The 24,158-nt window shown below is 39.7% G+C and overlaps 1 protein-coding gene across 2 annotated transcripts in view; it reads left to right on the forward strand.

Annotated features, from left to right (window-relative positions):
* Nucleotides 1-24,158, forward strand: part of MID1 (midline 1) — a gene marked incomplete at both ends in the record, with an annotated part of 100,730 nt that overhangs the window by 14,158 nt on the left and 62,414 nt on the right. The window contains one exon of one of the 2 annotated variants that reach the window (XM_082001855.1): nt 18,026-18,109. The exons of the other annotated variant lie outside the window; for it this stretch is intronic. Within the exon in view, the coding sequence (XP_081857981.1) occupies nt 18,026-18,109 (84 nt within the window). The remainder of the gene's footprint in view (nt 1-18,025; nt 18,110-24,158) is intronic. 2 annotated transcript variants of the gene reach the window in all.

Below are 24,158 nucleotides of genomic sequence, written 5' to 3' on the forward strand. Positions count from 1 at the left end.
GGCCCTTTTACTACTTTTGCTTTATATTATGTTTACAGTATAGATCAAATTCTGGCCTCAGGCATACCAGCAGAATCCCACATTGCTTCAGTAAATATTATAGTTTTTTTAAAATTATTCTTCCTTACTAATTATTCATTTATTAGGTAGTTACTATTGACTATTTGGGGTTATTCTTATTAAAGTTGTTAGGACAGAGGGTATGTTAGGGGATCACTGAACTGATTTTAACAAGCCAGCTGCTGCCAAAAAATGGTTCACCCTGTTATGTCATTCTCGCTCCCTTTCCTGCACGCTACTGCTGCCCCCGCTGAAGCAGCTCCGGCACTTGTGCGACCCGTCGGTGAGCTGATTCCCTGCCTTTCCTCCCGGCAGCGAGCGGCCCCGGCGATGCGGTGGTGCGGGCGTGTGCGAGGCGTGTGGCCAGCAGGAGTAGGGAAGTGATCGTGCCCCTGTACTCGGCACTGGTGAGGCCGCACCTTGAATCCTGTGTTCAGTTTTGGGCCCCTCACTACAAGAAGGATGCTGAGGTGCTGGAGCGTGTCCAGAGAAGGGCAACGAAGCTGGTGAGGGGTCTGGAGCACAAGTCTTCTGAGGAGTGGCTGAGGGAACTGGGGCTGTTCAGTCTGGAGAAGAGGAGGCTGAGGGGAGACCTCAGTGCTCTCTACAACTACCTGAAAGGGGGTTGTGGCGAGGTGGGGGTCGGTCTCTTCTCCCAAGTAACTAGTGATAGGACGAGAGGAAATGGCCTCAAGATGCACCAGGGGAGGTTTAGACTGGATATTAGGAAAAATGTCTTTAGTGAGAGAGTGGTCAAACATTGGAAGAGGCTGCCCAGGGAGGTGGTGGAGTCACCATCACTGGAAGTGTTAAAAAAACATGTGGACGTGGCACTTCAGGATACAGTTTGTGGGCATGGTTGCACTGGATTAATGGTTGGACTTGATGATCTTAAATGCCTTTTCCAACCTTAATGCTTCTGTGACTCTGTGATTCTGAGGTGGGACCACTGAGTCTGCTCCATTTTTTCTCTCTTTATGCATCCAGCCATCCTCACTGACCACACAGGTGTACTCTAGGAAGACTGCTGCGCTAGATGTTTATAGCGGATGCACACGTCAGGTGCCTAAAAATACAATTTCCCAGCAGCCAAATCAATTTAGTCACTGGTTTCTGTGGGTCCACCATTTTCCCCCTCCTCTAGTGGTGCATCCCTACCTCCTCCTCAGGATCTGTGTCTTGCCTCTCTGATCCCACCCTGAGCTACACCAGCTTTCAAGGTCAGGAAAAAAAAAAGCTCTACATAGCAAGTGAATAATTTTCTGGATGTCTAGCAAGTTGAAATGACTCAGTGATGGGTCAGACTTACTTCGGTTCTGGCACAAAGTGAAGATGGGGAACTTACAGAGTAGGACAGGGAAGAAAGTAATTGAACGGACTTCAAATATTATCCTAAGCAAGGAGGAACAATTCCACCTATAGCCCTTAACTGTGTATGAAAAGGGGATATAGTAACTTTTCTATGTCCAGCTCTGTTAGGGGTTGTTCTCTTTATCAGCACAAATGGCTGTTAAGATGTACAGATGTGACTCTTGAACATTGAGTTAACCTTTCAGAATTTGAGCAAAGCTGAAAAAAGAAAGCTTTCTTTTTCCTTGTGCCATTAAGTAGCCAAAATGTTTTGCCAGTAAAAACACCTGTATTGATAAACAAAGCAAAATAAACTACAGAGGCACAAAAGCGGTGCTATAACTATGCCTGTACAAAGACTTTTGTCTTTGTACAAAAATTTCCTGCAGAAGTTACGCCCCTCACTTGATGTTAACACTCTGGCAAAAGCTTCTAATGTAGCCTCTAACGTAGCTTCTAATGTGAAGCTGTGGCTTTTATGGGGAATAGTTGTAGGAGAACAAATTTGATCTTTGGAGGTTTCTACCCCACTGCTGTGAATTTTTCCCTATGATTAGGCTTTGTCACCCCCTAGTATGTGCCTAGAACTTACTGTAAGTCCTCAGACAGTTAAAAAAAATTGAACAAATATTTCACAAATCTGGCTTAAAGTTTGAGCTTCGAAGCAGTCACAGAAGTAATTTGTTTTAGATTTCCTTGAGAACCCTTACTAAATTTCTAATAGGGATATAATATTTTCTGTTTTGGGAAAAGTTCATCCATGAAAAACATGGACAAAACAGAGGATTTGTTATTTATGTATTTGTTTTGATTTATACACGTGACTTTTGAAAGAGTCCTGGAATATTCTTTAAAATATAGTGGAATAGATCTGTATGGTAATACTGTTTTAACCACAAACCAGCAGGTCTTCAATAACTGAGCTGAAACAGGTGTAGATATAGCTGATTTTTAAGAACTCCTGTCAGAGCCTTCCCACTTTCTCACAGACTGCACAATCACATGGGCTTTGGAGTCATGCTCACTAAAACAGGGCTATTCTAAACTAAATAAAGAGCAAATTCCAAAACACATCAGAGCTAATTTGCCATTGTTTTCACCAGAAACCATAATGTATCCTCATCAAATGAATGCAGCTGCTATGGTGCTGTATCCAAAATAATGTAATTAAATTGCTGCTTAGGGAATTTTAGAATATAAATTTGGCAGAGACTCGTTACTGGCAATTTGACAGCAAAGCATTTATAATCTTATCCAGAGAGGTGATCCTGTGTTCTGTCGTTCTAAGAACAGAGAGGAGAAACAGAACCAGGATGACAAATGGCCAGACCGAAATCTGAAACAAGAAACCGCAAGAACTTAAGGCTAATCCAAGCCATGCTGGAAAGACTATTGGGAAGGCAAGGGGAGGAGAGGAGGAGAAACCTTAGATGGGTTACATCAGAAAAATTCTCCACTGTGCTCCATGGTGACAAGGTCAATGAGGAAAGAGGGTCCACCAAAGGGAGCATGTGGGAGCCACAGCTTTGCCACCGTCAGGGCAGGAAGAGTCACAACCCCAGAGCAGGCAAGGGTAGCCCTGGGGCATCATGCCCAGAGTTGACTTGTCCTCCCTGCCTGCTCCGCTACAAAAAGACCCACCCCCCCGATGCTGTCAGCAGGCGTGTGGACACTTGATCATAACTTAGATGACCTCCATCTGGGGGAGAGCAGTGACTTTGGGCAGCTTGTCCTCTTGCGTAATGAATTCTTCAGGAGCTGTCGGGGCCCAGGCTGGCACATGGAGATACAACACACAACTCAAACATCTATAAAAACTTCGGTGATGAATGTTTTTTATTTCTAATTTGTGTTAAAAGTGTCCCCAAATTAATTTCTAATTTCAGGAGAAAGGAATTTGCATGTGGGCCAAATCTGAGCCTTCAAATGTTGATGTTTAATAAGCCTTAGTATGCCCATTCTAACTAAACATATATGAAATATTGCAGATTAAAGCACACTTTAGTTTAACAGCTATGTTTCTGTTCCTTTATATGCTAAGCAAAGCTCCTGGGATTGTGTTTCCAATAAGAATATTCAGTATTATGGCTTCATAATTGGATATCCATGAATATTTAACATTACATGTTCCCAAAGGAGTTACCTAACACTTCAGCTCAGGAACAGATGATTGGATGAAACCAACAAAGTCCTTCACATCTCCAAATAAAGTCCTTCACATTATCTTCTCTTTTTGAAAAAGTTTTTTATTCCTTAGTGCATAGCAGTTACTGGCAAAGTTGCAGAAGCAGCAACTGCCAGCAGTGCCAGCAGAACTAATTGAAAAGGACAGGGGAGAAAGGAAAATTTCAGGCTTTTGATGAAAAGCAAAAAAAATAATTTGCTAAAGAAAAGAATGTGTAGAGATCAAATGTTGAGATTAGAGACTAACATGTTCAACAGTAAAGTTCACAGAGTACCTTTGATGTGGGAAGAACAAAAACCGAGCAAACGGTTCAGAGGTATGTGGGAATCCCTATTATGTGTGTGTGTATATATGTCTACTTAGAGCTAAATTTTATTTTGAGGTTTGATATTCTTTCTACCCTAAGGTTTAAAACAAGAAGACAAAATGAGCCTGCTGTATCCTTCTGTTGCTCAGCATTGGCCAGTAAACATTCTTTTCGATGGAAATAAAAAATAGTTACTAAAGCTAACATTTGGCCTCAAGGTAAATGTTCCAGCAACATAAATCTACTCTAGCAACAGACTGATGTCTCCTGAATTTGAACTGCCAGAAGATGAAGTGAAAAGAGAAATAGGCAGGGTGGGATTTGTAGGTCAGTCACGGATTTCATGTGATTCATTTGTTTATGTAGCTTTGCAAACCCAAAGCTCTCTGAGATTTAGAAAAACAAATATTCGTGTCTTCTCAGAGGTTTGCCAAAAGACAGAGTGCTGGCAATCTTAGCGAGAGGCTGAAATCATTTGTTGCCATGTTGTTTCAGCTCACAATAAGCTTTATAGTTATCCTGGATTTCATACATAATGCCTTCAGCATTGCTGAAGGCAATCGGGTGCCTCTATCGCATGCGATGCCCCCAAAAAATGTTGTAGCTGTTGCTCAACAACTCCACTGTGATTTTTTTAGCATTACTGGATGATGACTTTGGTTTTGGCCTGTCTGGTCAGGTTAATTGGCTGATTTAAAGTTCTGCAAAATCACTAAGAAAATGATGGCATTGTCGTGAGCTTATTGGAAGGATCAGACTGGCCTTATCCTGCAATTTAATCAATAGAGTAGGGTAACATTTTTAGTAATTGAAAATTCATCACAAATGGGGTTTTGATCCTAAAGCTGTTTCAACTTTTGAGTAGAACTGCAGAATCGGTTTGAAGTGAGAAAAGTAACCTGGAGATAAATTCTAGTCATGTCACCCCTCTTTTACCCACTGACTTGGGGATTATGGAATTTGATTTTTATCTCAACATGAGAGTCTTGGAAACTGTACCTCTCTCTGCAAAAGGACAGTGAGGAGAAAATCCGAGGGAATTTGGAGTGCGATCTCCTCTCTCTCTTCACTGCCCTTTGTGTCTCTCACTTGTGAGGGTAGAAAGCAGTTCTTCCTCTGACCCTTTCCTCAGTAAACCTCGGTACCATAGTTTGTCCTTGGTGCCATGCATGGTGTCCTTTGTGACCAGCCAGCCGGGGGTGCTGGGCTCTGCCATGCCTGGGGTCCACGGCCTGCTCTCTCAGCTGCTTTGGCCCACGGGGTCCCCTGCAGCACGTGGCCTCGACATGCTCACCCCTGCTGAAACAGCTGTAACAGCAGAGTTGGCGTTGGCTGCTTTCTTGTCCTAGAGCCTGGGTCTTCATCCTCTCTTTGAAAAAGTTGGAACTCCAGGTCAAGTTTATTCTTCTCCCAGTCCAGGGTGGGGACAGGACCAAAGAGACATAGCCTTTTGCTTTCAGTATTTCAGTTTGGCTGCTGACCCAAAAAATCAATTACCGTCACAGCCCTACGTCGTGCAGAGTAAGGTAATATTCAGTATAACAGTGGTTATGTCTGGCCTATGTGGACCCAAGACACCTGCGGAGGCTACTTTCCATGTGCTGCCTTATTTACCCCTTTATACTCCTTTACATTCTCCAAAGGAATCCTGTTTTCTGTGCAGGTTTATTTAAAATAGAGATGCAGTACATTAAGAGAATACCGCCTTTTTTTTTTTTTTTGGCACAATAGTTCTACAGGCTGCTCTTAGATGAAGTTCAGCTAATTTATATACTAACAATAGTGAGCTGATATTTCCTCTGATGCAGAGACTTGGCAGAGAGGACCAGAAGGAAGTGTTTCAATCCAATATATAAGAGAACGGCAAAAGGGAAAAAAGAGACTTCCTCTTTATTATGTGAGGAGAATAATATATTACAAATAATTTCCACCTATTAAAATGCCCTTTTGTTCTTACAGCCTGGTTTGGGATATGTGGTCAGTCCAGTTTTGATCGTTGTAATGTCTTTGCAACATCCCATCTTTGCTCCTTCATATCTATAGCTTGCCTTTGCATGTGTTGCATCTGATGCCAGCTGCTTACATTCAAAGATCATCAACCACGACACTCATCACCAAGGAGCAGTAGTCCAAGTCTGGGCTATTCTATTTGGCCCAGCTGTTACAGCTGGATTTTTGTGGTCCTCAAATCCAGTCATTTCTGGATACCTTCATCTTTAATCAACTGACCAGCTGTAATTTAGTGAGAGGACTAGTGGGCCAAGTTCTCTGAACAGGGATATTTGAAACAGCTTTCTGTAGTTTTGCAAAACCCAAGGTTAAATCCCAGGTTGAGAAGCTTCCCACAGAGTTCAAAGAAAAAGTTTTGTGCTGTGCTATCACCTTTTTTGGTGTTTGCATGGGTTATCCCTCTGATTACTAAATGGTATGTTTTTGCATTACAAATGAATGATAACTGGAGGAGAAAGAAGGAAAGATTCTACACCGTTGTTCTTCACACACCACCAGCAAGACAGCAACGTTTCATTCGTGCATCTAAGGGGAGGTTGTCTTTGCTGGAGCACGTGGCTTCTGCGTCCTGTTTCAATCTACTGGCGTTAAGGAACTGTCTAGTAGCTACGTGTAAGCGCTGTTTCAGCCTCAGAGCGCTGGGGGCCTCGTGTTCTTTGCGAACCACAGAGTGCAGAAGAGCCGAATTGCTCAAAGGCTTTTCCATGGGAGGCATGCCAGGAAGCCTGATGTGTGTCTGACGGGGAAACCCTGGGGCAGCGTGCAGTTTAACAGAAGGAACTAGGAGAGATGCTGCCAAGTCCTGTGGAACTCAACACCAGGTTTTCCAATGTGGCAGAGAAGGAAAGATTTCTGATGCCAAGGTTTTCAAAACGATCAAGAAATGGCAGTAAGTTCTGTGATGGCTTGGGAGAGGGCTGATTTCCAACCACTGATTTTTGATAGCTTTAGACCATAGTCAAGGTCAAGTGACAAATGCCAAGAGTGCTGCTCTCTTCTGCACTTTCACATTGGTTGCAGATAAAATCCAGAAGCCTGGAGGTTTGTTTAACAGCCTATGGAGTGCAGTCCTGGGAATTAAAGTTATACAAATAATAAGCGGTATGGAAAAAGCTGTGTTTCTGACTTGGTCAAATTTTTGGTTGATTTCTCTTCGTTAAAACATTCTGCTATCATAACGAACCTCTCCTTCTGAGAAACACAGCTTTTGTGTGTCAACTCTGCATCAGATCAGAAGGATGTTTCCCATTAGCCTTGTTCATTCTGCTCAAGTGGACTTCATGCGAGAGATGGGATCAGGAAACCTACTGTGGTTCCCCGATTCTGGCTAACTGAAGTTCAGCAGTATCCATTATTATGGTATAGTTTTCTTATTCTTATCCCTGGCAAGTTTGTAATAAAAAGCTTCCATACACCCAGATTTTCTCAGGTGCAAATTTTGTGCAAATTTTAAAGGCTGTAAAAGAGTGCCCAGAACTTCCAGATGGTAACTCTAATGGATCACACGCTTCTAGTTTGGCTGCTCTTCATCTGGAATCCTAAATGACTTTGGGATTTCCAGCTATAGCCACCCAGGCATGTGCATGCTGCTCTTTACCCGTGCACAGGAGTTCTGATGTTGTCAGGGCGTCCCATCCTTCCTGAACACGCACTATATTATATATTCACTTTCAACTGTGTAATAAGCCTTCAGTAGGTCCCTGGGAAGGGTCACACACTGCCCAGATGGCCTTTGCAGCCTCAGAAATTCCATATGTCATTAATACCTCAGATTTATTGAATATACAGCAGATGTTCACAGACTTTTGATCAGGAAATCTCGCCTCGCAATGTGTAACCCAAGATCCTGCCTCCCTGGATGATCCACATGGTGGTAGATATAGGTAGGAAAAAACCCACCACTGGCTATCTAACTACAAAGAGGTTTTTGCATAGTGAGAAGGGTCCATTTTACTTTTGCTGACCCAGTTAACACTGTGTGTTGATGCTTCACTAGAAAAACTGGCCCTGCTGGGGAAATATCTCTAGTGAGTAATTAAAGTTTATATAAATGCCCTGCAAGCATATTGACTATATTAGCCTTGAAGGTAGAAGAATTACTGCGCGGTGCAAGGAAATCTGTCACCAGGATGTCGTGCATTTTGTCTTTATTTCATTCTTTATTTCTCTGTTCCATTATTCTTTATTTTCTTTATTTCATTCCTGAACCAGTAGCCTACAAAGTTCTGGTGAAAATAGTTAGAAAATATGTCCTGTCTTTCTGCTATTGATTCCAATTCATGCCACACTATTTCAATAGGGATTTGAATTTCTGCAGAAATTGTCACAAACAAGTGACTTGTTAATGTATCCATTTGTTTTATTTCTGGTCACTTAAGAGACACAAAGTTAGTGTCTAAAGAGCAAAAATCAATGTCCTTTGAAGACTCTTTTTTTTCCTTCTGAAACAGTATTCTTTCCTCCTGAATTAAGATAATGGTACTCAACTACTTTGATTTTTGAAGTATATAATTACATATCTTTTGAGTATCCTAACGCATTTTTTGCTTTCAAACTGCATGTAAAAAAGGAATAATTTATCTGTCTCTGAAATTCATGTTTCCAATATGTTTTAAGACGTTTCTGAGGCAGATATTTGGTGGGCCCACTATGTATTGACTTCTGATTCTGGAGAACATCAGCATTCATGGTCTTGTTGTAGTTGTTGATCTCTGAACTTTATAACTTGTTATTTGACTGAAGGACTGCTTATTTTGATGATGTATAAATTAATTGGTTAAAATTCTTGTTTTTATGTAATTTAATAATTACAAATATAAAGGCAGATGTATTTTACTCAGTTAATTTGTAAAAAAATTGTAAAAGAGAAAAGGAGAGGAAAGAATGAAAATTAGCATAGAAAATATGTAAGAAAAGAAAAGGTAAATAAAAGCTATGTAAATGCCCCAGTCCTGTACGTGGAAATCTTGCTGGTGGTTTAAATGGGAGCAGGAACTTGCTCTTTAGAATAACTGCTTACAAGGTATGGGACTGTCGTTATGTAAAGTGATTTTGTGTATTTGCTATATTTTTTTCATATCATGGAAAACACCCAAGAGCTAAAGACCCCCAGGCTAGCATTTAATGTCTGAAACAAGTTTAGTAAACCTCTTATTTTTATTGGCAACCTGCAGTCTGTTGCAGCTCTCAATCTGCTGTCAAAAAAAGGGGTCTTTAGTGAGGTAAAACACGAGCTTTTCATGTTTGGGGACTTGGCAGAAGGTGAACACTGGAGTCTCAGTTTGGCATCTGATGTACAATAGATGATTTCACAAAGCACCTTTGCAATTTGGCAACCTTGTTTGCAAGAGACCTCAGGATTAAATGAGCCTATAGTGAATTAGTTAACATTAGAAACCTGCCTCTGTAGGTCAAATCTGAAGTTAGTTCACCAAAAATACTGCAGTTTCTTCTTTCTGTGCTGTTCTGAGCCTCAGAGTACAGCAGGAGACGTCTAGCTCAACTCAGTATCTACTTCACCTTTTAGGTATTGATGTAAAATGTATTTACAGCTCTGAAATACACCGAAGAACTCAGGGAATGTAGATGTGACACTCAATGAGAGACTTCTAAAATTTTTTTCACCTGAAAAAATGTATCTAGTATAACCAAATTAAATCTTACTGTAAATACTGTGGATTATGTTTAGGGAATTAGAACTAATATTACCCCAGTTCTTTCTACTCTGATTGCAACTTATTACAAGGTACTATCCAGCTTTTATCACCCATTTTTAGGAGTGTGCTTCACTTTCTGTACCCTATTCTTTTGAAAGCTGGTATTAGCATCGTTTCGTGATGGCAGCACCGATTCAGTTGGCACCAGCAGAAAAGGCCCTAGATGACTTTGGAGGCAGCTGCACAAGTACCGCAGGGAATCCATGGATATACCCATAAAAAATTTACTGGGATTAATTTGAGTGTTTTGTCTGCATCTTGAGTAGTGAAGTCTCAAGTGAGGTCCATGGAGTCAAACTGTGTATAAACCATTTAAAAGCACTGCAGCAAAACCCAGGTGCTCTGACTGAGTGCTTAATCGAGCAATTAAATGCCCAAGTACTATGAACTTTGCATCGTGAATTAGGTATCTGACTGCTATTTATTGATTAATTCCTCTACAAGCCCTAATGATGTCATTGTACAGTATTTTTCTCACATATCTTTTGTCTCATTCCGTGCAAAATATGCCTGGGAACATTTAAAATACTAGATTTTACTAAAGTACATTTTTTAATGTTTGGTTTAGAGAAAAAAATATACATACACGCTATTTCAGATTAGTATTTGCGCTTTGCTGTTTGATTTAAATTTTACAAGGCAGAGATCATGTCTCCTCTGGTTTTGTAAAGATCCATGGGTACTTTTACCATATATAGGTGACAGAAGGTCTAATTTTAAGATTAGCTCTTCATAAGTAAGGTTCTACAGGAGGCCATGAAACATGTGTTATTAAATCCAGGTGTGTAATTGCCTGCAGGATCAGGGTCTTACATGTGATTTTTTTAGTTCAGGCATGTTTGATGCAAATGTTGCATTAGTGCAGTTCTACTTTACTTAATTATCCTTGTCATCTGACTGAGGTATAAGGAGGTCAATTGACTTTCACAAGGTTCATGGGGTTCCTTGACTCAATTCCTCAGCAGCCAAACTGAGTGACCTCCTTATTTAACACTCATGTCTTCTGCAAATCATAGAAGACCTCTGCTTTGAGACTCTTAGAGATGGATGTTTGCTAGAAGTATTTGTTTGATAGGTTCATAATTATTTCACATATAAATTTATACTGCATGAATGCAGAAACCTTCATGATTATAGTTAACTCAAGACATCATGAAAAAATGTCTCTGCTTTCAAATAAAGTCAACTTTTCTAAATACATGCATTGGATGAATTGTGGCTTTTATCTGTTGGCCTAGGCTAGGGATAATGGGAAACTGTTTATTCTACCCTTATGGGTAACCTGCTCCTTCAGTGTGTAGGTCCCATGGGATAACTGTGACGGGACCTTTGCCTGGAACAGGTCTCAGCATTCCAATACAATACATGCTGCTTGCAAATAAAAATTATCCTGCATTTTGTGGTATCATTTGGAATGGAACTTTTAAAGCCTGCACATGTTATCTCAAAGCTTTTAAGAAGGGAGAGGCATGAACAGTAAAAAACAATATAGTGTTATCAGCCCCATGTAATGGAAATATATGGTACCTGGCGATCTGTTGCTATCTCCAGTTGTACTACTTGCAAGAGTAAGGGTCAGTCATATGAGGGCTTATGGGAGAATGTCCAGGGCTGCCATTTCAAAGCACTAAGCAGAATTGCTAAATAATAGTATTTTCCAGGAATGCCTCCAACCAGCGTTTTTTTACCACAGTACAAGAAACAACAAACTGAAAGCATCCCTTTCTTTTTGGCGTATTTTCCACCACATGACAAAGCTACATAGAAAAAAAGAACACACTCTTTTAAATGTAGGGCTGCATAAAGCAGGACAGATTCACTTGAAAATTATAAATAAATAAAAAATAGAATCTATCCTCTACATTTCTTGGTATCCTAGGTTTAAAAAAAAAAAATATTGAGTCTTAAAAATTGACTGGGCCAGGATCCATTTAAAACATTACAGCTAGCAATATTGTGTCTTGTAAGCCATCATTGCAAAGTAGGAGTATATCATGTCCCAAATGCAGGTATAGCTATGATCTCTTGATTTTTGTCTGGACTTTTTAGCCTCAATTCTTTAACTAAACTTTTGAGTTAATGTACTAGAGGAACTTAGGCAGGGTGGGAGAAAAATATTGTGGCACTTCAAAGAAAACCACAGTGTGAAGTGGAAGCAACGTGACACTGCAGAACACCACAAATGTTCTTTCATCACTTCTGTTGTGCTCTCCCTTCTTGAAGCACTTCAAAACCATATCTACTTCCACACTTTCTGTGAATGTACCTTTAGTTTAAAGCGAGAATAGAAAGCATTGTTTGTCTCACCCACCCATGGTCATTGCCAAGCCTTGAGATGGAACCTAGGTTTTTTCCTTCTGTCAATAGTCAAGTACAAGCATTGTGCTCATACTCTAACTAGTGAAAAATGCTGCTTCAAATAACTGAAAAAAATTTTCTCAATTCCTGTCTAGGTTTCAGATTTGGATTATGTATTTTATTCCAAGTGTTTCAATGTTTATTTCAAACAAGGAAACTGACCAAACGTTTTATTTTAATTATACAGATAGAAGTGTCTTAAAAGTCTGACAAAGCATTTTGTCCTGGTGGAACAAATAGAGCAACCTGAAACTTCACAATGAATGCTGCAGTGAAACTTCCAATAGAAAATCTCAGTATAGGGTAGAGGCAGATCAGATCAGGTTTATCTTTGACCAAGAGCCAAAAGTATCAGGAAAATAATGATAGTAATTTTGGATTCTTTTATTTTCATAGGGAACATGAGATAAGCATTGGAAACAGTTGTTATTTATGTCAACAGGGGAATTCATTATTAAATTACTTTTCTCTGTTTAAAACAAAGCTAAGACTGAATGAAATAAAATTGTATACTCTCTTCCCATCTTTACTCTTAATATTTAATAAATTATCTTATCTTCTATCGTCTGCTGTCTAATATTCTATTCTATTCTTCAGTCTGCAGAAAAGAAACTTTAAATTAAATATAGTCTAGTGCCTGGGCACAGAGCCACTTTTAATGCTGTAATTCACTACAACAGTTTTTGATCTTTTAAGGACAAGTAACTGAATCTCCTGTCACTTATACACATTATTAGGTCACAAAGATTCAATTTCCATTGTGGTGTAAACTTTCAAATAGACTCATTCGTAGTTGTTTTTTTTCCCTTAATTAAGACATTCCAATCTGTGTTGCAAAGAAAAGAGTTAGTCCAAAGGAAGACCCTACCTATCTTTACAGAACTGTTATTACAGAGACCTATAGATAGCAGGGTGATAGGATTATGTATGGGATTGGGAGCAGGGACAATTAGGAATTTGGGAATGACCTTTCTATTGCTGTTTTTTGTAAATGCTGATATATATAGTTGTTTTTTTTTTTTCTCCAGGAATGATCCATTTTTAATAAAAATTCTGTGGAGAGAGCCAGAAATTGTTTGAGGGAAAGAGAAAAGGAGAACCATCTCAGAATAATCTTTGTATTCTTCAGGAATGATTAGGGAGAACTCTCTGTTGGAAGTTCATAACTATTTCTATAAGTGAACATATATCTAAGAGGGGACTTTGAGAAAGAGGATGATAGGAACTGCATGCTCCAGTCACAGGTAGGCTGCGAATTGACATTTAAGCCAACTTGTTCAAATCAATACAGGATACTGAAGTTCAAGTATATGTTCAGTGTAAGATATCTACAATATTTAACTATTTATAAACATTGAAATCACAGCAGGAACACAGACCTCACACACTAGTGTACTCGTACATGATGAGAAAATTGCTCTACAGTTCAGGAAAGAAAACATAGCTTTTTTTATGTGTCGCTATGTTGAGAGAGTCATCTTGGGGCCAAAACGAAATGTAGAGGCTTAAAGCCTACTTCTTTGCTTATCTCATGAAGTTTCTGACCATCATTATTACAAAGCTCTACAGTCTTCATTTTTTGCTAGAATATGTTCAGCCAGCTGTGGTTTTCCTCATACATGTTTCCCTCCCTGTGCTCCCACACTTTCTTTTGTTCCTTAAACCACATGGACTTCCTTTCTCAATAGCTGCAACTGTTTCCTTGTCCCCATCTGTCTACTGCTCTCTTTAAAACTTTCCCTCAGAGTATATGCATTAATTTTCAAGATCTTTAAAGATATTTGTGGGGCTTGACATATTTCTCTGAGGGTCATATCTCAGCATCCTGTACACTCAGGCAGTACTTCTTATCAGCATGTTTGATTTTAGTTTATTGCAGTTGAGATCAGTCAGGAACAAGCTCTGAAGGGAAAGGAGCTGGGGAGAAACAAACGTGGCTTGAAACAAAAATAAAAATTGCTGGTATGTGGAGAAAATCAGCTAGTCACATGGGTTGAATAACACACATTCACAGAAGTTATTTAATTTTGTCAATATATTTTGATCACTGACAAACATGTGCATGCATACGTGTGTGTGTCCATATATACACACATACGCAGGTATATATTTTTATATATGTATGTGTGTGTCTGTATGTATGCATTTGTCTAAAAGAATGGTTTCAGACAGGCTGAAGTTTCTCATGTCGTCAGCCTTTCATTTTCTGATACAGCTGCTCACATGCTCATGTTCTTGCTTGCCCTTATGCTGAATATTCCCCATACAGGCTCCTACACTTGCCTCCAGCTTCGCTTCACTCCTCCTCGTTGTCCAAGCTACTACTGCCAAAGCTGCACGTCCCAGCTATTGCTTGCACCGTCTTACTTTGCCATCACTTCAGTATCCTCCTGTTTTGATGTCCTGAGTTGCAACTTCCCATGGTTCCTTTGAACAACCTCTATAGTGGAACTTCTGCTGCATCTCCTACATCTTCCCTGTTCTCCTCATTGCCTCAGTGCTGCCATTTCCCAAACACACATCCATTTTTCACATTTAGTCCCCTTACCTAGAACAAAGCTCAGTGATTCAAGCAAGGCAAGGTCACTTCAGGCTCCATGATGACACTTCCAAAGCAGTGAAATCTGTATCTTTGCTTGTTCAGAATGTCATATGTCAAGGCATTAAAAAATAATGTTAATAAAAGGTGATATTAATTTTTCATTTTTAAAAAATGCTAATAACTTTGCTTGTAATGTTTAACTACTTCTGTGTGGGGACTAAATTTTTGTCTTACATTTTTACAGTATAGCAGAGTAGAGTTCTGATATCTGACAGGACTCTGCAGCAGGAGACAGAAAAAAGAACACAGTATGTCACTTCAATTGCTTATAAATTGATTTCTTTTTTGCGGGTATTTCAAAACTACTGACTGATTCACTTTTAACCTTGGATCCACTATATAACAGTATAGTAAGTATTAAAAACTGCAGGGAAAAATTTTAAATAATAGTTTTATGATTTTTTAAATTATAAATATTTGGGATAGTTGTCTAATAATAAATTATTGTTTTTAAAGCATACTCTGTAATAATTATATAGAAAGTTGGTAAATTAGTTTAATTTTGACTAACTATCACTCATCAGTAACCAATTAGTCATTTGTGGCTTATGGATGATTATCATTATGTAAGTTTTAGCCTAAATTCTCTAACATTTAAACAAGGCAATCTTTGAGTAAGTGTCCCTGGAGGGAATATTTCAGTGCTCTGCTCTGCCTTTAATTACTATAAATTTCTTTTAACTTCAAAACTATTCACTAGTGACATTTTATTTACAGATAAATGTCTCATGCACTAAAGAAGGAAAGGGTTTCTAACAGGCTCAAAATTCAATGTTTTGTCCTTTCCTCTCTGTTGATAATTAGTATATTAACTGATTGTCTGAATATTGATTTATGTCATGTGCTTATTTTTTTGTAATTTGAAGGCTCACATCGGTCTTTGCATGTGGCGTAGAAGTGGAGTAGTTCAGATGGAATCCTAGTGCTGAGTAACTGTCTGCATAATTACAAAGGAGCTTAAGGGTGAGCACATACTTATGCAGCCTGATGAATTCCAGCCTAAGTCCTCTGAACCATTCCAGGAGTGGAGAAAAACGCTCCTTACATCCCCCCTCAGCAGATGTAGAAATGGGGCACTATCACTGCAAATGGCAAATTCTACCTACTTAGATATGCTGGATTAGCTGAGTGCTTGACATTATTCTTTGGAAGGAATTAGCTATAGAACAGCTTTTCAGGATAGACCAGTTCTTGGGAACCTTCTTAAAAAGTGCCAAGAGGAAGTGTGCCAGCCTATAGATCTAACTGCATTATTTTGATAATTTAGACACTTTTCCCAAATTTGACAGGCAAGTATATTTGTGTATATTGCAAACATGAATACATAATAATACAACAAATGAACTAAAAATGCAAAACTGTATTCACTGTAATGCTTGGCTATAAACTTTTCCAGGCCGTGGACTATGCTTTTATTTGTACTGCTACAGCTAGTGATAATGCAGTAGTATATTGCACTATTACAATATAGCATAACATGTAATAATGTATAGTATATAGTATCATATGTATTTTGGTATCATATGTATTTTAGTATCATACGTAGTTTTAGTATCCTGTCATATACATGATGATATATAGTGGCACCCTGCAGTATTGCTGGTGATACAGCCGGTATTATTGTAGCACTTTCCAGCTGAGGTTGATACTATGCTTTCTCTTTTGAGAGTGGTGGATGGTCACAAATTTAGCCAAGAATTTATTCTTTACTTTTACCTCTCCTGTGGCCAGAGGTTAGCTCCTTTCCTGGTGTGCATAACCCAGCCCCAGCCCAGGTAGGAGACTCTGAAAAGGTGGCAAGTATATTACAAAGTAGGTTGCATGGGCAACAGGATTAACAAAGCTACAAGTAGAGCGGCCTGTGCCTCGATAACCCCTCCAAATAAGCCCAGTTTCCTCACGTGCTCCGTGGATTCAGTTTTTCCTCCTTGCAATACTTTCTTGAAAACCCACGAGTGTCCTCAGTACCTCTTCCCTTCCTTAGGCTACCACCTGGGCAAGCAGCAGTGCAGCATGAGCGATACTTCCAGGGTAGGTGTATACTCCAGCTCACACCGTTGTCTTCCTCATCAGTGGGGTCATTAACTGAGCCCTCACTCCACTACTCAGCAGTCAATTTTAATGAACTTTGTAGGACTTCAACATATCCAAGACTTCTGTGTCTGTTTTTTTGAAGCTAGCCATTCAGTTTGTAAGCTACCGTAGATGTGGCAGACAGCTGCATGGAGGTTATAACAGGCAGTCAGGTCGAAGTCAGAGAAAGTGATGAATTTAAATGAAACTGTGTTGGAAATAAAACAATTTCTATCCTTAATATATTATCTCTCCCTGGAATGTTAAAAAGCTATTTTTTCACCCCCTGCTCTTCCGTTCTTCACCAGCACAACTCTACACAGTTAGTTGGACCGAGTTGCAGGGAGTGGCTGTTGTATTTTTCTGTACCTATGAGTGAACCCTGAGTGCTTTTAGAGATACCTGTTCTGCGGTTACTCATCATTCTACAGTTGTAATTTGTTCATCTAGAAAGATAAGCAAACTATAACAGCATGCAAATAAAATATTTCTGACTAGCTGAAATCTGACTGACCCTTTGTTTGTAGAGCTAGCAGTAAGATGCTTCTTTCTTTGGCAAAGCATATAGATGCTACAATGGGAGATGTAAATCAAGCTTATGCAAGATTTGCAAGAGTTATTCGAGAGTTAGGGTGCCCAAAAGGTAAAGCTTCATGGGAGCCGAATTTTTCTATGTTAAAAACCATGCCTTGTGAATGTGTCCTTCAAATCCAAGGCATCTGGATTAAGAATTCAGTAACATTTCTAAGTAAAAGTAGCTTAATTTTCAGAGGGGCTGTAAAACTTTCAACAGTCATAAGCCTGAAGAAAACAGTGCAGGCTCTAGAAACTTCCGAGGAAAATGTCACTTACAGAAGTTTTGTGAGCAGTTTCAGCTAATATGAGGCATCATCAATAGGAGGGATGGTCCTGCTTCACCACTTTCTTCAAGATAACTTTTTGTCCACTGCCTCACTGGTGCTGGCTGTTAGAACCATACATCCTTTGGGAAGGATTTGTTTTCAGCAAGATTAGTATTTCGATGCACGTGACCATATGCTCCCACGTGCTGTAGGGCTTATGAAAGGGTAAGAGCAGGAATGCCCCTTTCAGCAATGCACGTTCTTAAGTTATTGAAATAACTTTTGAAAATAAGCCACTAGATATAAAAAAAAAAAAAAGTAAGGCAAATAAAACTAAGAGTTTTTGTCTGACTATGTGAGGGAGTCTTTTCTGGAGCTTCAGAACCAGTCTCCGAGTCACATACCACACTATGCGAATGAATTTGCTATCTAATTCTTCTCTTTAAAATTGCATCTACCAGAGATAAAAGATACAAGGATGCCATAAACTCTGTCTGTGTCAATTAATCTTTTCTCACCAAGGAACTAACCCTACCCTGGAGTCCAGAGCTTGCTGAGAATTCAGGAGCTGTGACAGTATCTCTCTGTAGTGCCACGATAGGCCAGGTAAGAAAACCTGCATTCACAATTCAGTTTCCTGAACACAAGCATATGCACATCCAGTAATGAGTATGTTTTCAGTGGTCATGTGAAAGAAATGATGTCGGGTAATGGAAATAAATGAGGGCATTGGTTTTTGTACTTTAAAGTCGAGCAAGTCTTTTGGCCACATACGTAAATTTAAAATCGATCTTAGAAGGCAAGTAAGACACGTTCATAGCAGAGATCATCATGCCAGTTCAAAATAAGTAAATAGACATCATTAAATTATCACATTTTATGAGTAAGTAATTTAATTTGCAATTTGCAGCTGGAGTTGACTGGCTGTTTTGGAAGTTGAATAACGTTTGATCAAGGAGGCATGATCACACCCCTCAGCTTATGCTTTTCGGAGAACCGGCACCAGTTAGACAGTTACTGAGTTCCTTCCCTTTCCCTTCTATCATCGCATGCAGTATCAGGTGCTGACTTTACATTATTCTTTAGGAAATTCTTCCCTCCTTTTAATATCACAACATCACTGAAAAGTAGTGATCTATATAACTATATTTTGCAGTACTGAGAGGGACTTACTGAGTCAGGATTACTTTTCAGTGAAGCGAGGAGGTGCTGGCGTTGGTGTGAAGACCACCTGGCAATTTCTGACCCTCCAGCACCTTGCTCTGCCCGCTCTGTCACAGCTCGTCACTCCTCGCTGAGAGTGGCAACTGTCTGTGAAGCAGTGCTGCAAACCGGATCTCTTACACTGGTTTAAAGTATATTCTCATTCCCACCTCCTTTCTTTCAGAGGTTTATTTTTAAGCCAGGCCCCGTGCAGCCGCACAGAGGGGTGCCCGCAGGGGTAGGGCAGTGGGGAGCGCAGGTCCGTACTTCTTAAACTGGCCACGTCGTCACAGCCAGTAAGTGACAACACCACGCTAGAGAGTACAGGACTCTTCAAGTTCAGCGGTCTCGTCGCGCTTGTGTCTAACCGGTCCCAATCGGTTGGCTGTCCCACGCTGAGAATTAACTTGTGCAGGCTGCCAGAACCTCTGTAGCGGCTGCTCCCACCCCTCGAAAACCAGCAAGTGGCAGTACATGGAGGGTGGCTGCGGAAGGCCCCTGGGAACTGCCCTGAGGCCAGTTTTGCATTGCCTCATCAAAGAGTTAGGCCAGTATTACTTTTTTTTTCTTTTATAGATGAAGGAACTGAAATACCCAGTGATGTGAAGTGGCAAAGGCCAGAGAATAAACATCACTCCTGGGAACAGAAGTCAAGAAAAAACGTATGTGAAAAACTTGCTCTGTGGGTTTTTTTTTTCCTACGAGCCTGTGCTCTAAATAATGCGGCTCTCATGACAATATTTTTCTTTCTTCTTTGCTGGACGTGACCAGTCAGGAATGCTTTTTCCTTAATACAAATAAGAAAGTAGCATAGTAAACCTGTTACTTTTAAAAGCATGCTTACTGTGCACTGGACCTATATGCCATTTCCAGAATCTCTTAAAGAAATGGTCAATCTTGTTTTGCTTAAGTATTTTTTTCGCAAGAGAACTGGGATTTGCTAGGCTATTTCTGTGTAGGTTAAGTCAGACATATTAATTTTATTTTCAAAAGTAGTTTTTCTTCCAGGCAGTGACTTATTCCTTGAACAAATAGCAATATCTAGCAGTGTAAGAGAAATGGCTAGCACTGAATAAAAGTACTGGGGGAGAAATTTCACCTTTGGCATATGGCAAGTGTTGGAGGAATACTAAAATATCTCTAAACCAGCTAGCAGAGTCAGGCTGGGGCTTTCCTGAGTGGTCTTAACTTGTGTCTGGATGTAAGGAATACAGACAGGTTTGGTTATGGCAGTATTAGTCCCTAACAATGTCTTTTTCCATTGTGTAATATTTTCACCGGGTTTGGCCTCAGTGCAAGGTACAGGGAGACAGGCTTTGGATATAGAAACACAGGTGACTGAAGAGAATGAGGTTTTACCTGATATTTTCAAAAATTCAGAATGGGCCTTGCATTTAGGAGTTTAAATCCCTTTGAAATTAATGTGTTAGATAAGAACAACGTTTTTCAGATCTGTATTCTAGACGCCTGCTTCTCTAGGCATTTATGAATATCGCACAAAGAACATATTAGCAATTGCAGCCAACATACCTTTGAAAAACATAAGTCAACACATTGAGCCTGCTAGAACACTTCTTTACCTGGTTGCAATCCAAACCAGGGCCCCAGAACTGAATGTACACGCAGGTCGGAAATCAGTGCAGTTCAGTGCTGTACACACTGAAGACCTCAACCCTGCTGTAGACGCGTTGCAGGGCCAGCTGGGCTGTAATGGCATCCTTGACTGAGTTGTACCTGGTAATAAAGATTGAACTGAATCTCAGTGAGCCCCAAACATTCATAATTAACATTTTAGCATGCTTTTGAAGCACTTTGATAGGCAAGACTTTCACTTCTTTTTTGGCGAGACAAAGTGTTGCCAGGTGGCTGGACACAAGTTTTGAATGCCGGTGGTTGTAGGACCGTACGGCATACGGGGGTGCAAGGGCAGGGTGGCTCATTCAGGGCCGTGCAGGCAATAGGGCTAATCTGGGGACAAATCCCTGCAATGTAGCATGTGGCTTAGTTGTCAGGGCAGAGCAAGGTCTCTCCCACTGTGACCCCAGGTGCCTGAGAGCCCTGATCCCAAGAGATTGCTACAGCCTAGCTCACCTTAAACAGGTTTGATGTGTATCCACTGAGTAGCACACTAAAAAATGCCTCCTGTACTTTTCTGATCTCTTTTCCCATTCTTATGACAAAATTATGCCACCGCTTTGCTAAACCCTACACTTCAGATCTGTCATTATATTTGTACTTGACGGTTCTATATTAGCCTTAAAACTCAGTGCTCTTCATGTTTTTGACATAAGCTTTTAAATGTCTCCTGTAGAACCTTAGGCTTGTAAGTCAGATTAAGTAGCACAGCCTCAAAAATATGATATCTGTGGGAGACTTTTCATGATAGATATAATAAGGTACCTTACCTGTTTTTCAAAGTAAATATCGGCAGCACAGTTAGCAGGAACACATTCTCAGGTGACATCAATAACTTTGTCAGAGTCAGAATTTACATCAATCAGGGATCTTCTCCTTAAAAGCAGATGCTTAAAATTCTAGACACTTTCCAGAGCAACAAATTGCTGCAGGTCAAAACTGTCACACATTTTGTGAGAAAACATATTTTGTGAAGTAATTGTAATATGGGAAATGAAACCACTTTAATTTCTTCTGTGATTGGCAATGTCAAAAAAAGAAAAAAAAAAAAGAACTACAAACTCCACAGAGTCTTCTATTTGGAGAACTTTTATTAATAAGAACATTTAAGCACTCAACCCTACTAAAGCTGATGACAAGTTGCATTGTATTATACATTATACTTGGTAGCATGTAGATCACCCTGCTAACTTGCAGAGAGTGAAGAGCTGATCCTTACAGTGAAATATCCTTAACAAAAATGGAAACCAATCAATCATATTAACATTGCAGCCTTTTATTAATTAAAAAATGGATTAAGAGAAAAAGTGCTTTATTTCATTTTTCTTTTCCAAAAAAGATGGGATGAAATCCTACCTAAATCAAATCAATGGCAGAATTCATAGAAACAGTAATAACAGGTTGGTAATTTAGAATAGTGTAAAGGATTCTTTGATATTTCCCTTTTCCAGTGTCTACAAAAGAGCAGCATTTCCAGAGACAACCATTGGACTGTTTATGTGTTTTACTTCTCACTTTCTGCATGTAAGCAGAATTCTCAAGGTTGCAAAAAAGAATTAAACAATTAAAAACCGAATGATGCCTCTATTGGTCTCATTCATGTAATTCTGTTGTAATACATGATTGCATTTTTGCTGGCAGATGTAATTATTTTGCTAAATGGGAAAGTATAGCTGAATATCATAGTTATCATTTGAGAATTAGAAGAATACTATCTGAAGCTGACTTTTTCCTCTCAGTTTGAGTCTGCACAAAGGCCATTATTAAGCATGCAAAATTATCCACCTAGAGGGAGACTAATTTCTAATTCCCATCTTCTTTACATAGACCCAGTCTTCCCCTTTCCTGACACCTAGCCTCAACCTCCTTGCCTGCTCAGATCCTTTTCCAGTTGTATATGTTCAGCATCCATGCCCCAAGAGTACCATCTCCCTGGCTCTACATCTGTATTTGCTCTGATTTGGTTGCCAGACTGCTTGGATCTCTATGGTTGTTCATCTGTTTTTGGTAAGCTTCCTTCCCACAGACTGGGAGTTCTGCTCAGGGCTCTACCCTCCCTGGTCTCTTGCCCCAGTGGCTCTGCCCTTCAAGTCTTTATTTTCCCATTCCCACTTGTTTCCCCACCACAGTAATTTCCATATGCAGATTCTCATCTAGCTCATGCTGATCTAATGGAAAGTGTCCCTGCCCATGGCAGGGGGGTTGAACTAGATGACCTTTAATGGTCCCTTCCAGCCCAAATTATTCTATGATTCTATGACCTTCCCTTGCTCTACTTCTTCCTCCCCTCACCTTATCTTTCAACCATCTCTGCCTCTTTTTCATTCCTGGCATTGACATTTCCAGTATCTACCATGTTATTTCACCCTCTCACTTCCAGTCTCTTTTGTCTTCCAGTTCACCCGACTCCCCGTCTCAGCATCCTTTTCCAAAGACACTCTTTGCTCTCTCTGCTTTTCCAGCTACCCATCCCCATTTCTTCCCAGCACCTCCTTCTAATCTAGCCTAATCAGGAGCAATTTTTATCCATTGCTAGTCTACCAGATCCCATTGGATCTTTGTTGAACTCTAATCAAACTATGGCACTTGCTTAATTTCAATTTTCAATTGAAGTTCTCTACATTAATTCGTGGGTCCTCATGGGAGGGGAACCAAGGGTACAAGAGAGACAAACTCTCTGCTTTTAGATCTGGAAATTGACCCAGCCTTGGGTCATCAGGTGGGAGAAGTCATTACAAGGATATTATAATTTCGTTTTAGTAGCCCTTGGCTGTACCGTGATGGTACATGTACCTTCTGGTCAGCTGGGAGTCTGTAGCTCAGCTAACTTTGACAATCTTCAGAGCTTTTAGTTGCAAAACTGTGATGCACTTTTTTTTCAGATCTTGCCTAAATTTGGAAGGACTGGCAGCAAAAGGCAAAAAGGCATATACCTGGCACAGAAACCTCTCCTGCCAAATTTAAGTCCATCTTTCAAAGCACTGAAGCAGCAGAACAAGACTTTTTATCATTGATGGCAGCATATTTCCCCTAGCCTGCTTTCTGAAATTAACTGGTGGTTTTATCTCGCATTTTCATAAAAATAAAAATTAAATAAAATCAAACCAAGGAAACACTGTAACTGGACAATTTAATCTGGAATAACTAAACTTTGACATTTCTGTATGTGAAATCAGGATCTAATAATGGGAAATATCAAATGTGCATAATCATATGTGAAACTACAATCCCTGCTGATAAAAGTAACAGCTTTAAAAAGTCTGAAATATGTTCTAAATATTTGAGGATAAATTATGAACTAAGCTACATCTCTGAAATAATCTGATTCTTACATCCAACTAATGGCTGAATTTAGCTATTTGTGTATAGCAAAACTTCTACTTTTTAAAACTTACTACAGGCATACAATATAAATTCTCACCTTTCTGAGGCCAGATGTGACCACATTAATTGCAGACTCTGACCTCATGCAAGAGATACTGCAACATTTTGCATACTAATTCTTTTATTTCACCTAAAACTCAGAGTTGAACAAGAAAATAGCCGTTAGTGACCTAAATCCAGCTATCAATATGCATGTATTCAGGGGGAGCTTTTTCCTGGGTTGTATTCAAGAGAAGAGGTTGACCCTAATGGCCGCAATGACATGACGGTATCTTAATGGGAACACACCACTAGCAAAACATTCCAATTAACAGGGGAGGTACTGAGCTGAAATAAATGGTTTTAAGTGATGATCAGCCTGGTGTGAAATTATAAACTCCATTGTTAGTATCAAAATGACTAATTACAGCTTTGATGCAGAATAGCACTCAAA

This window comes from Phaethon aethereus (genome assembly GCF_964289735.1).
Source record: "Phaethon aethereus genome assembly, chromosome: 1".
NCBI lineage: Eukaryota > Metazoa > Chordata > Aves > Phaethontiformes > Phaethontidae > Phaethon > Phaethon aethereus.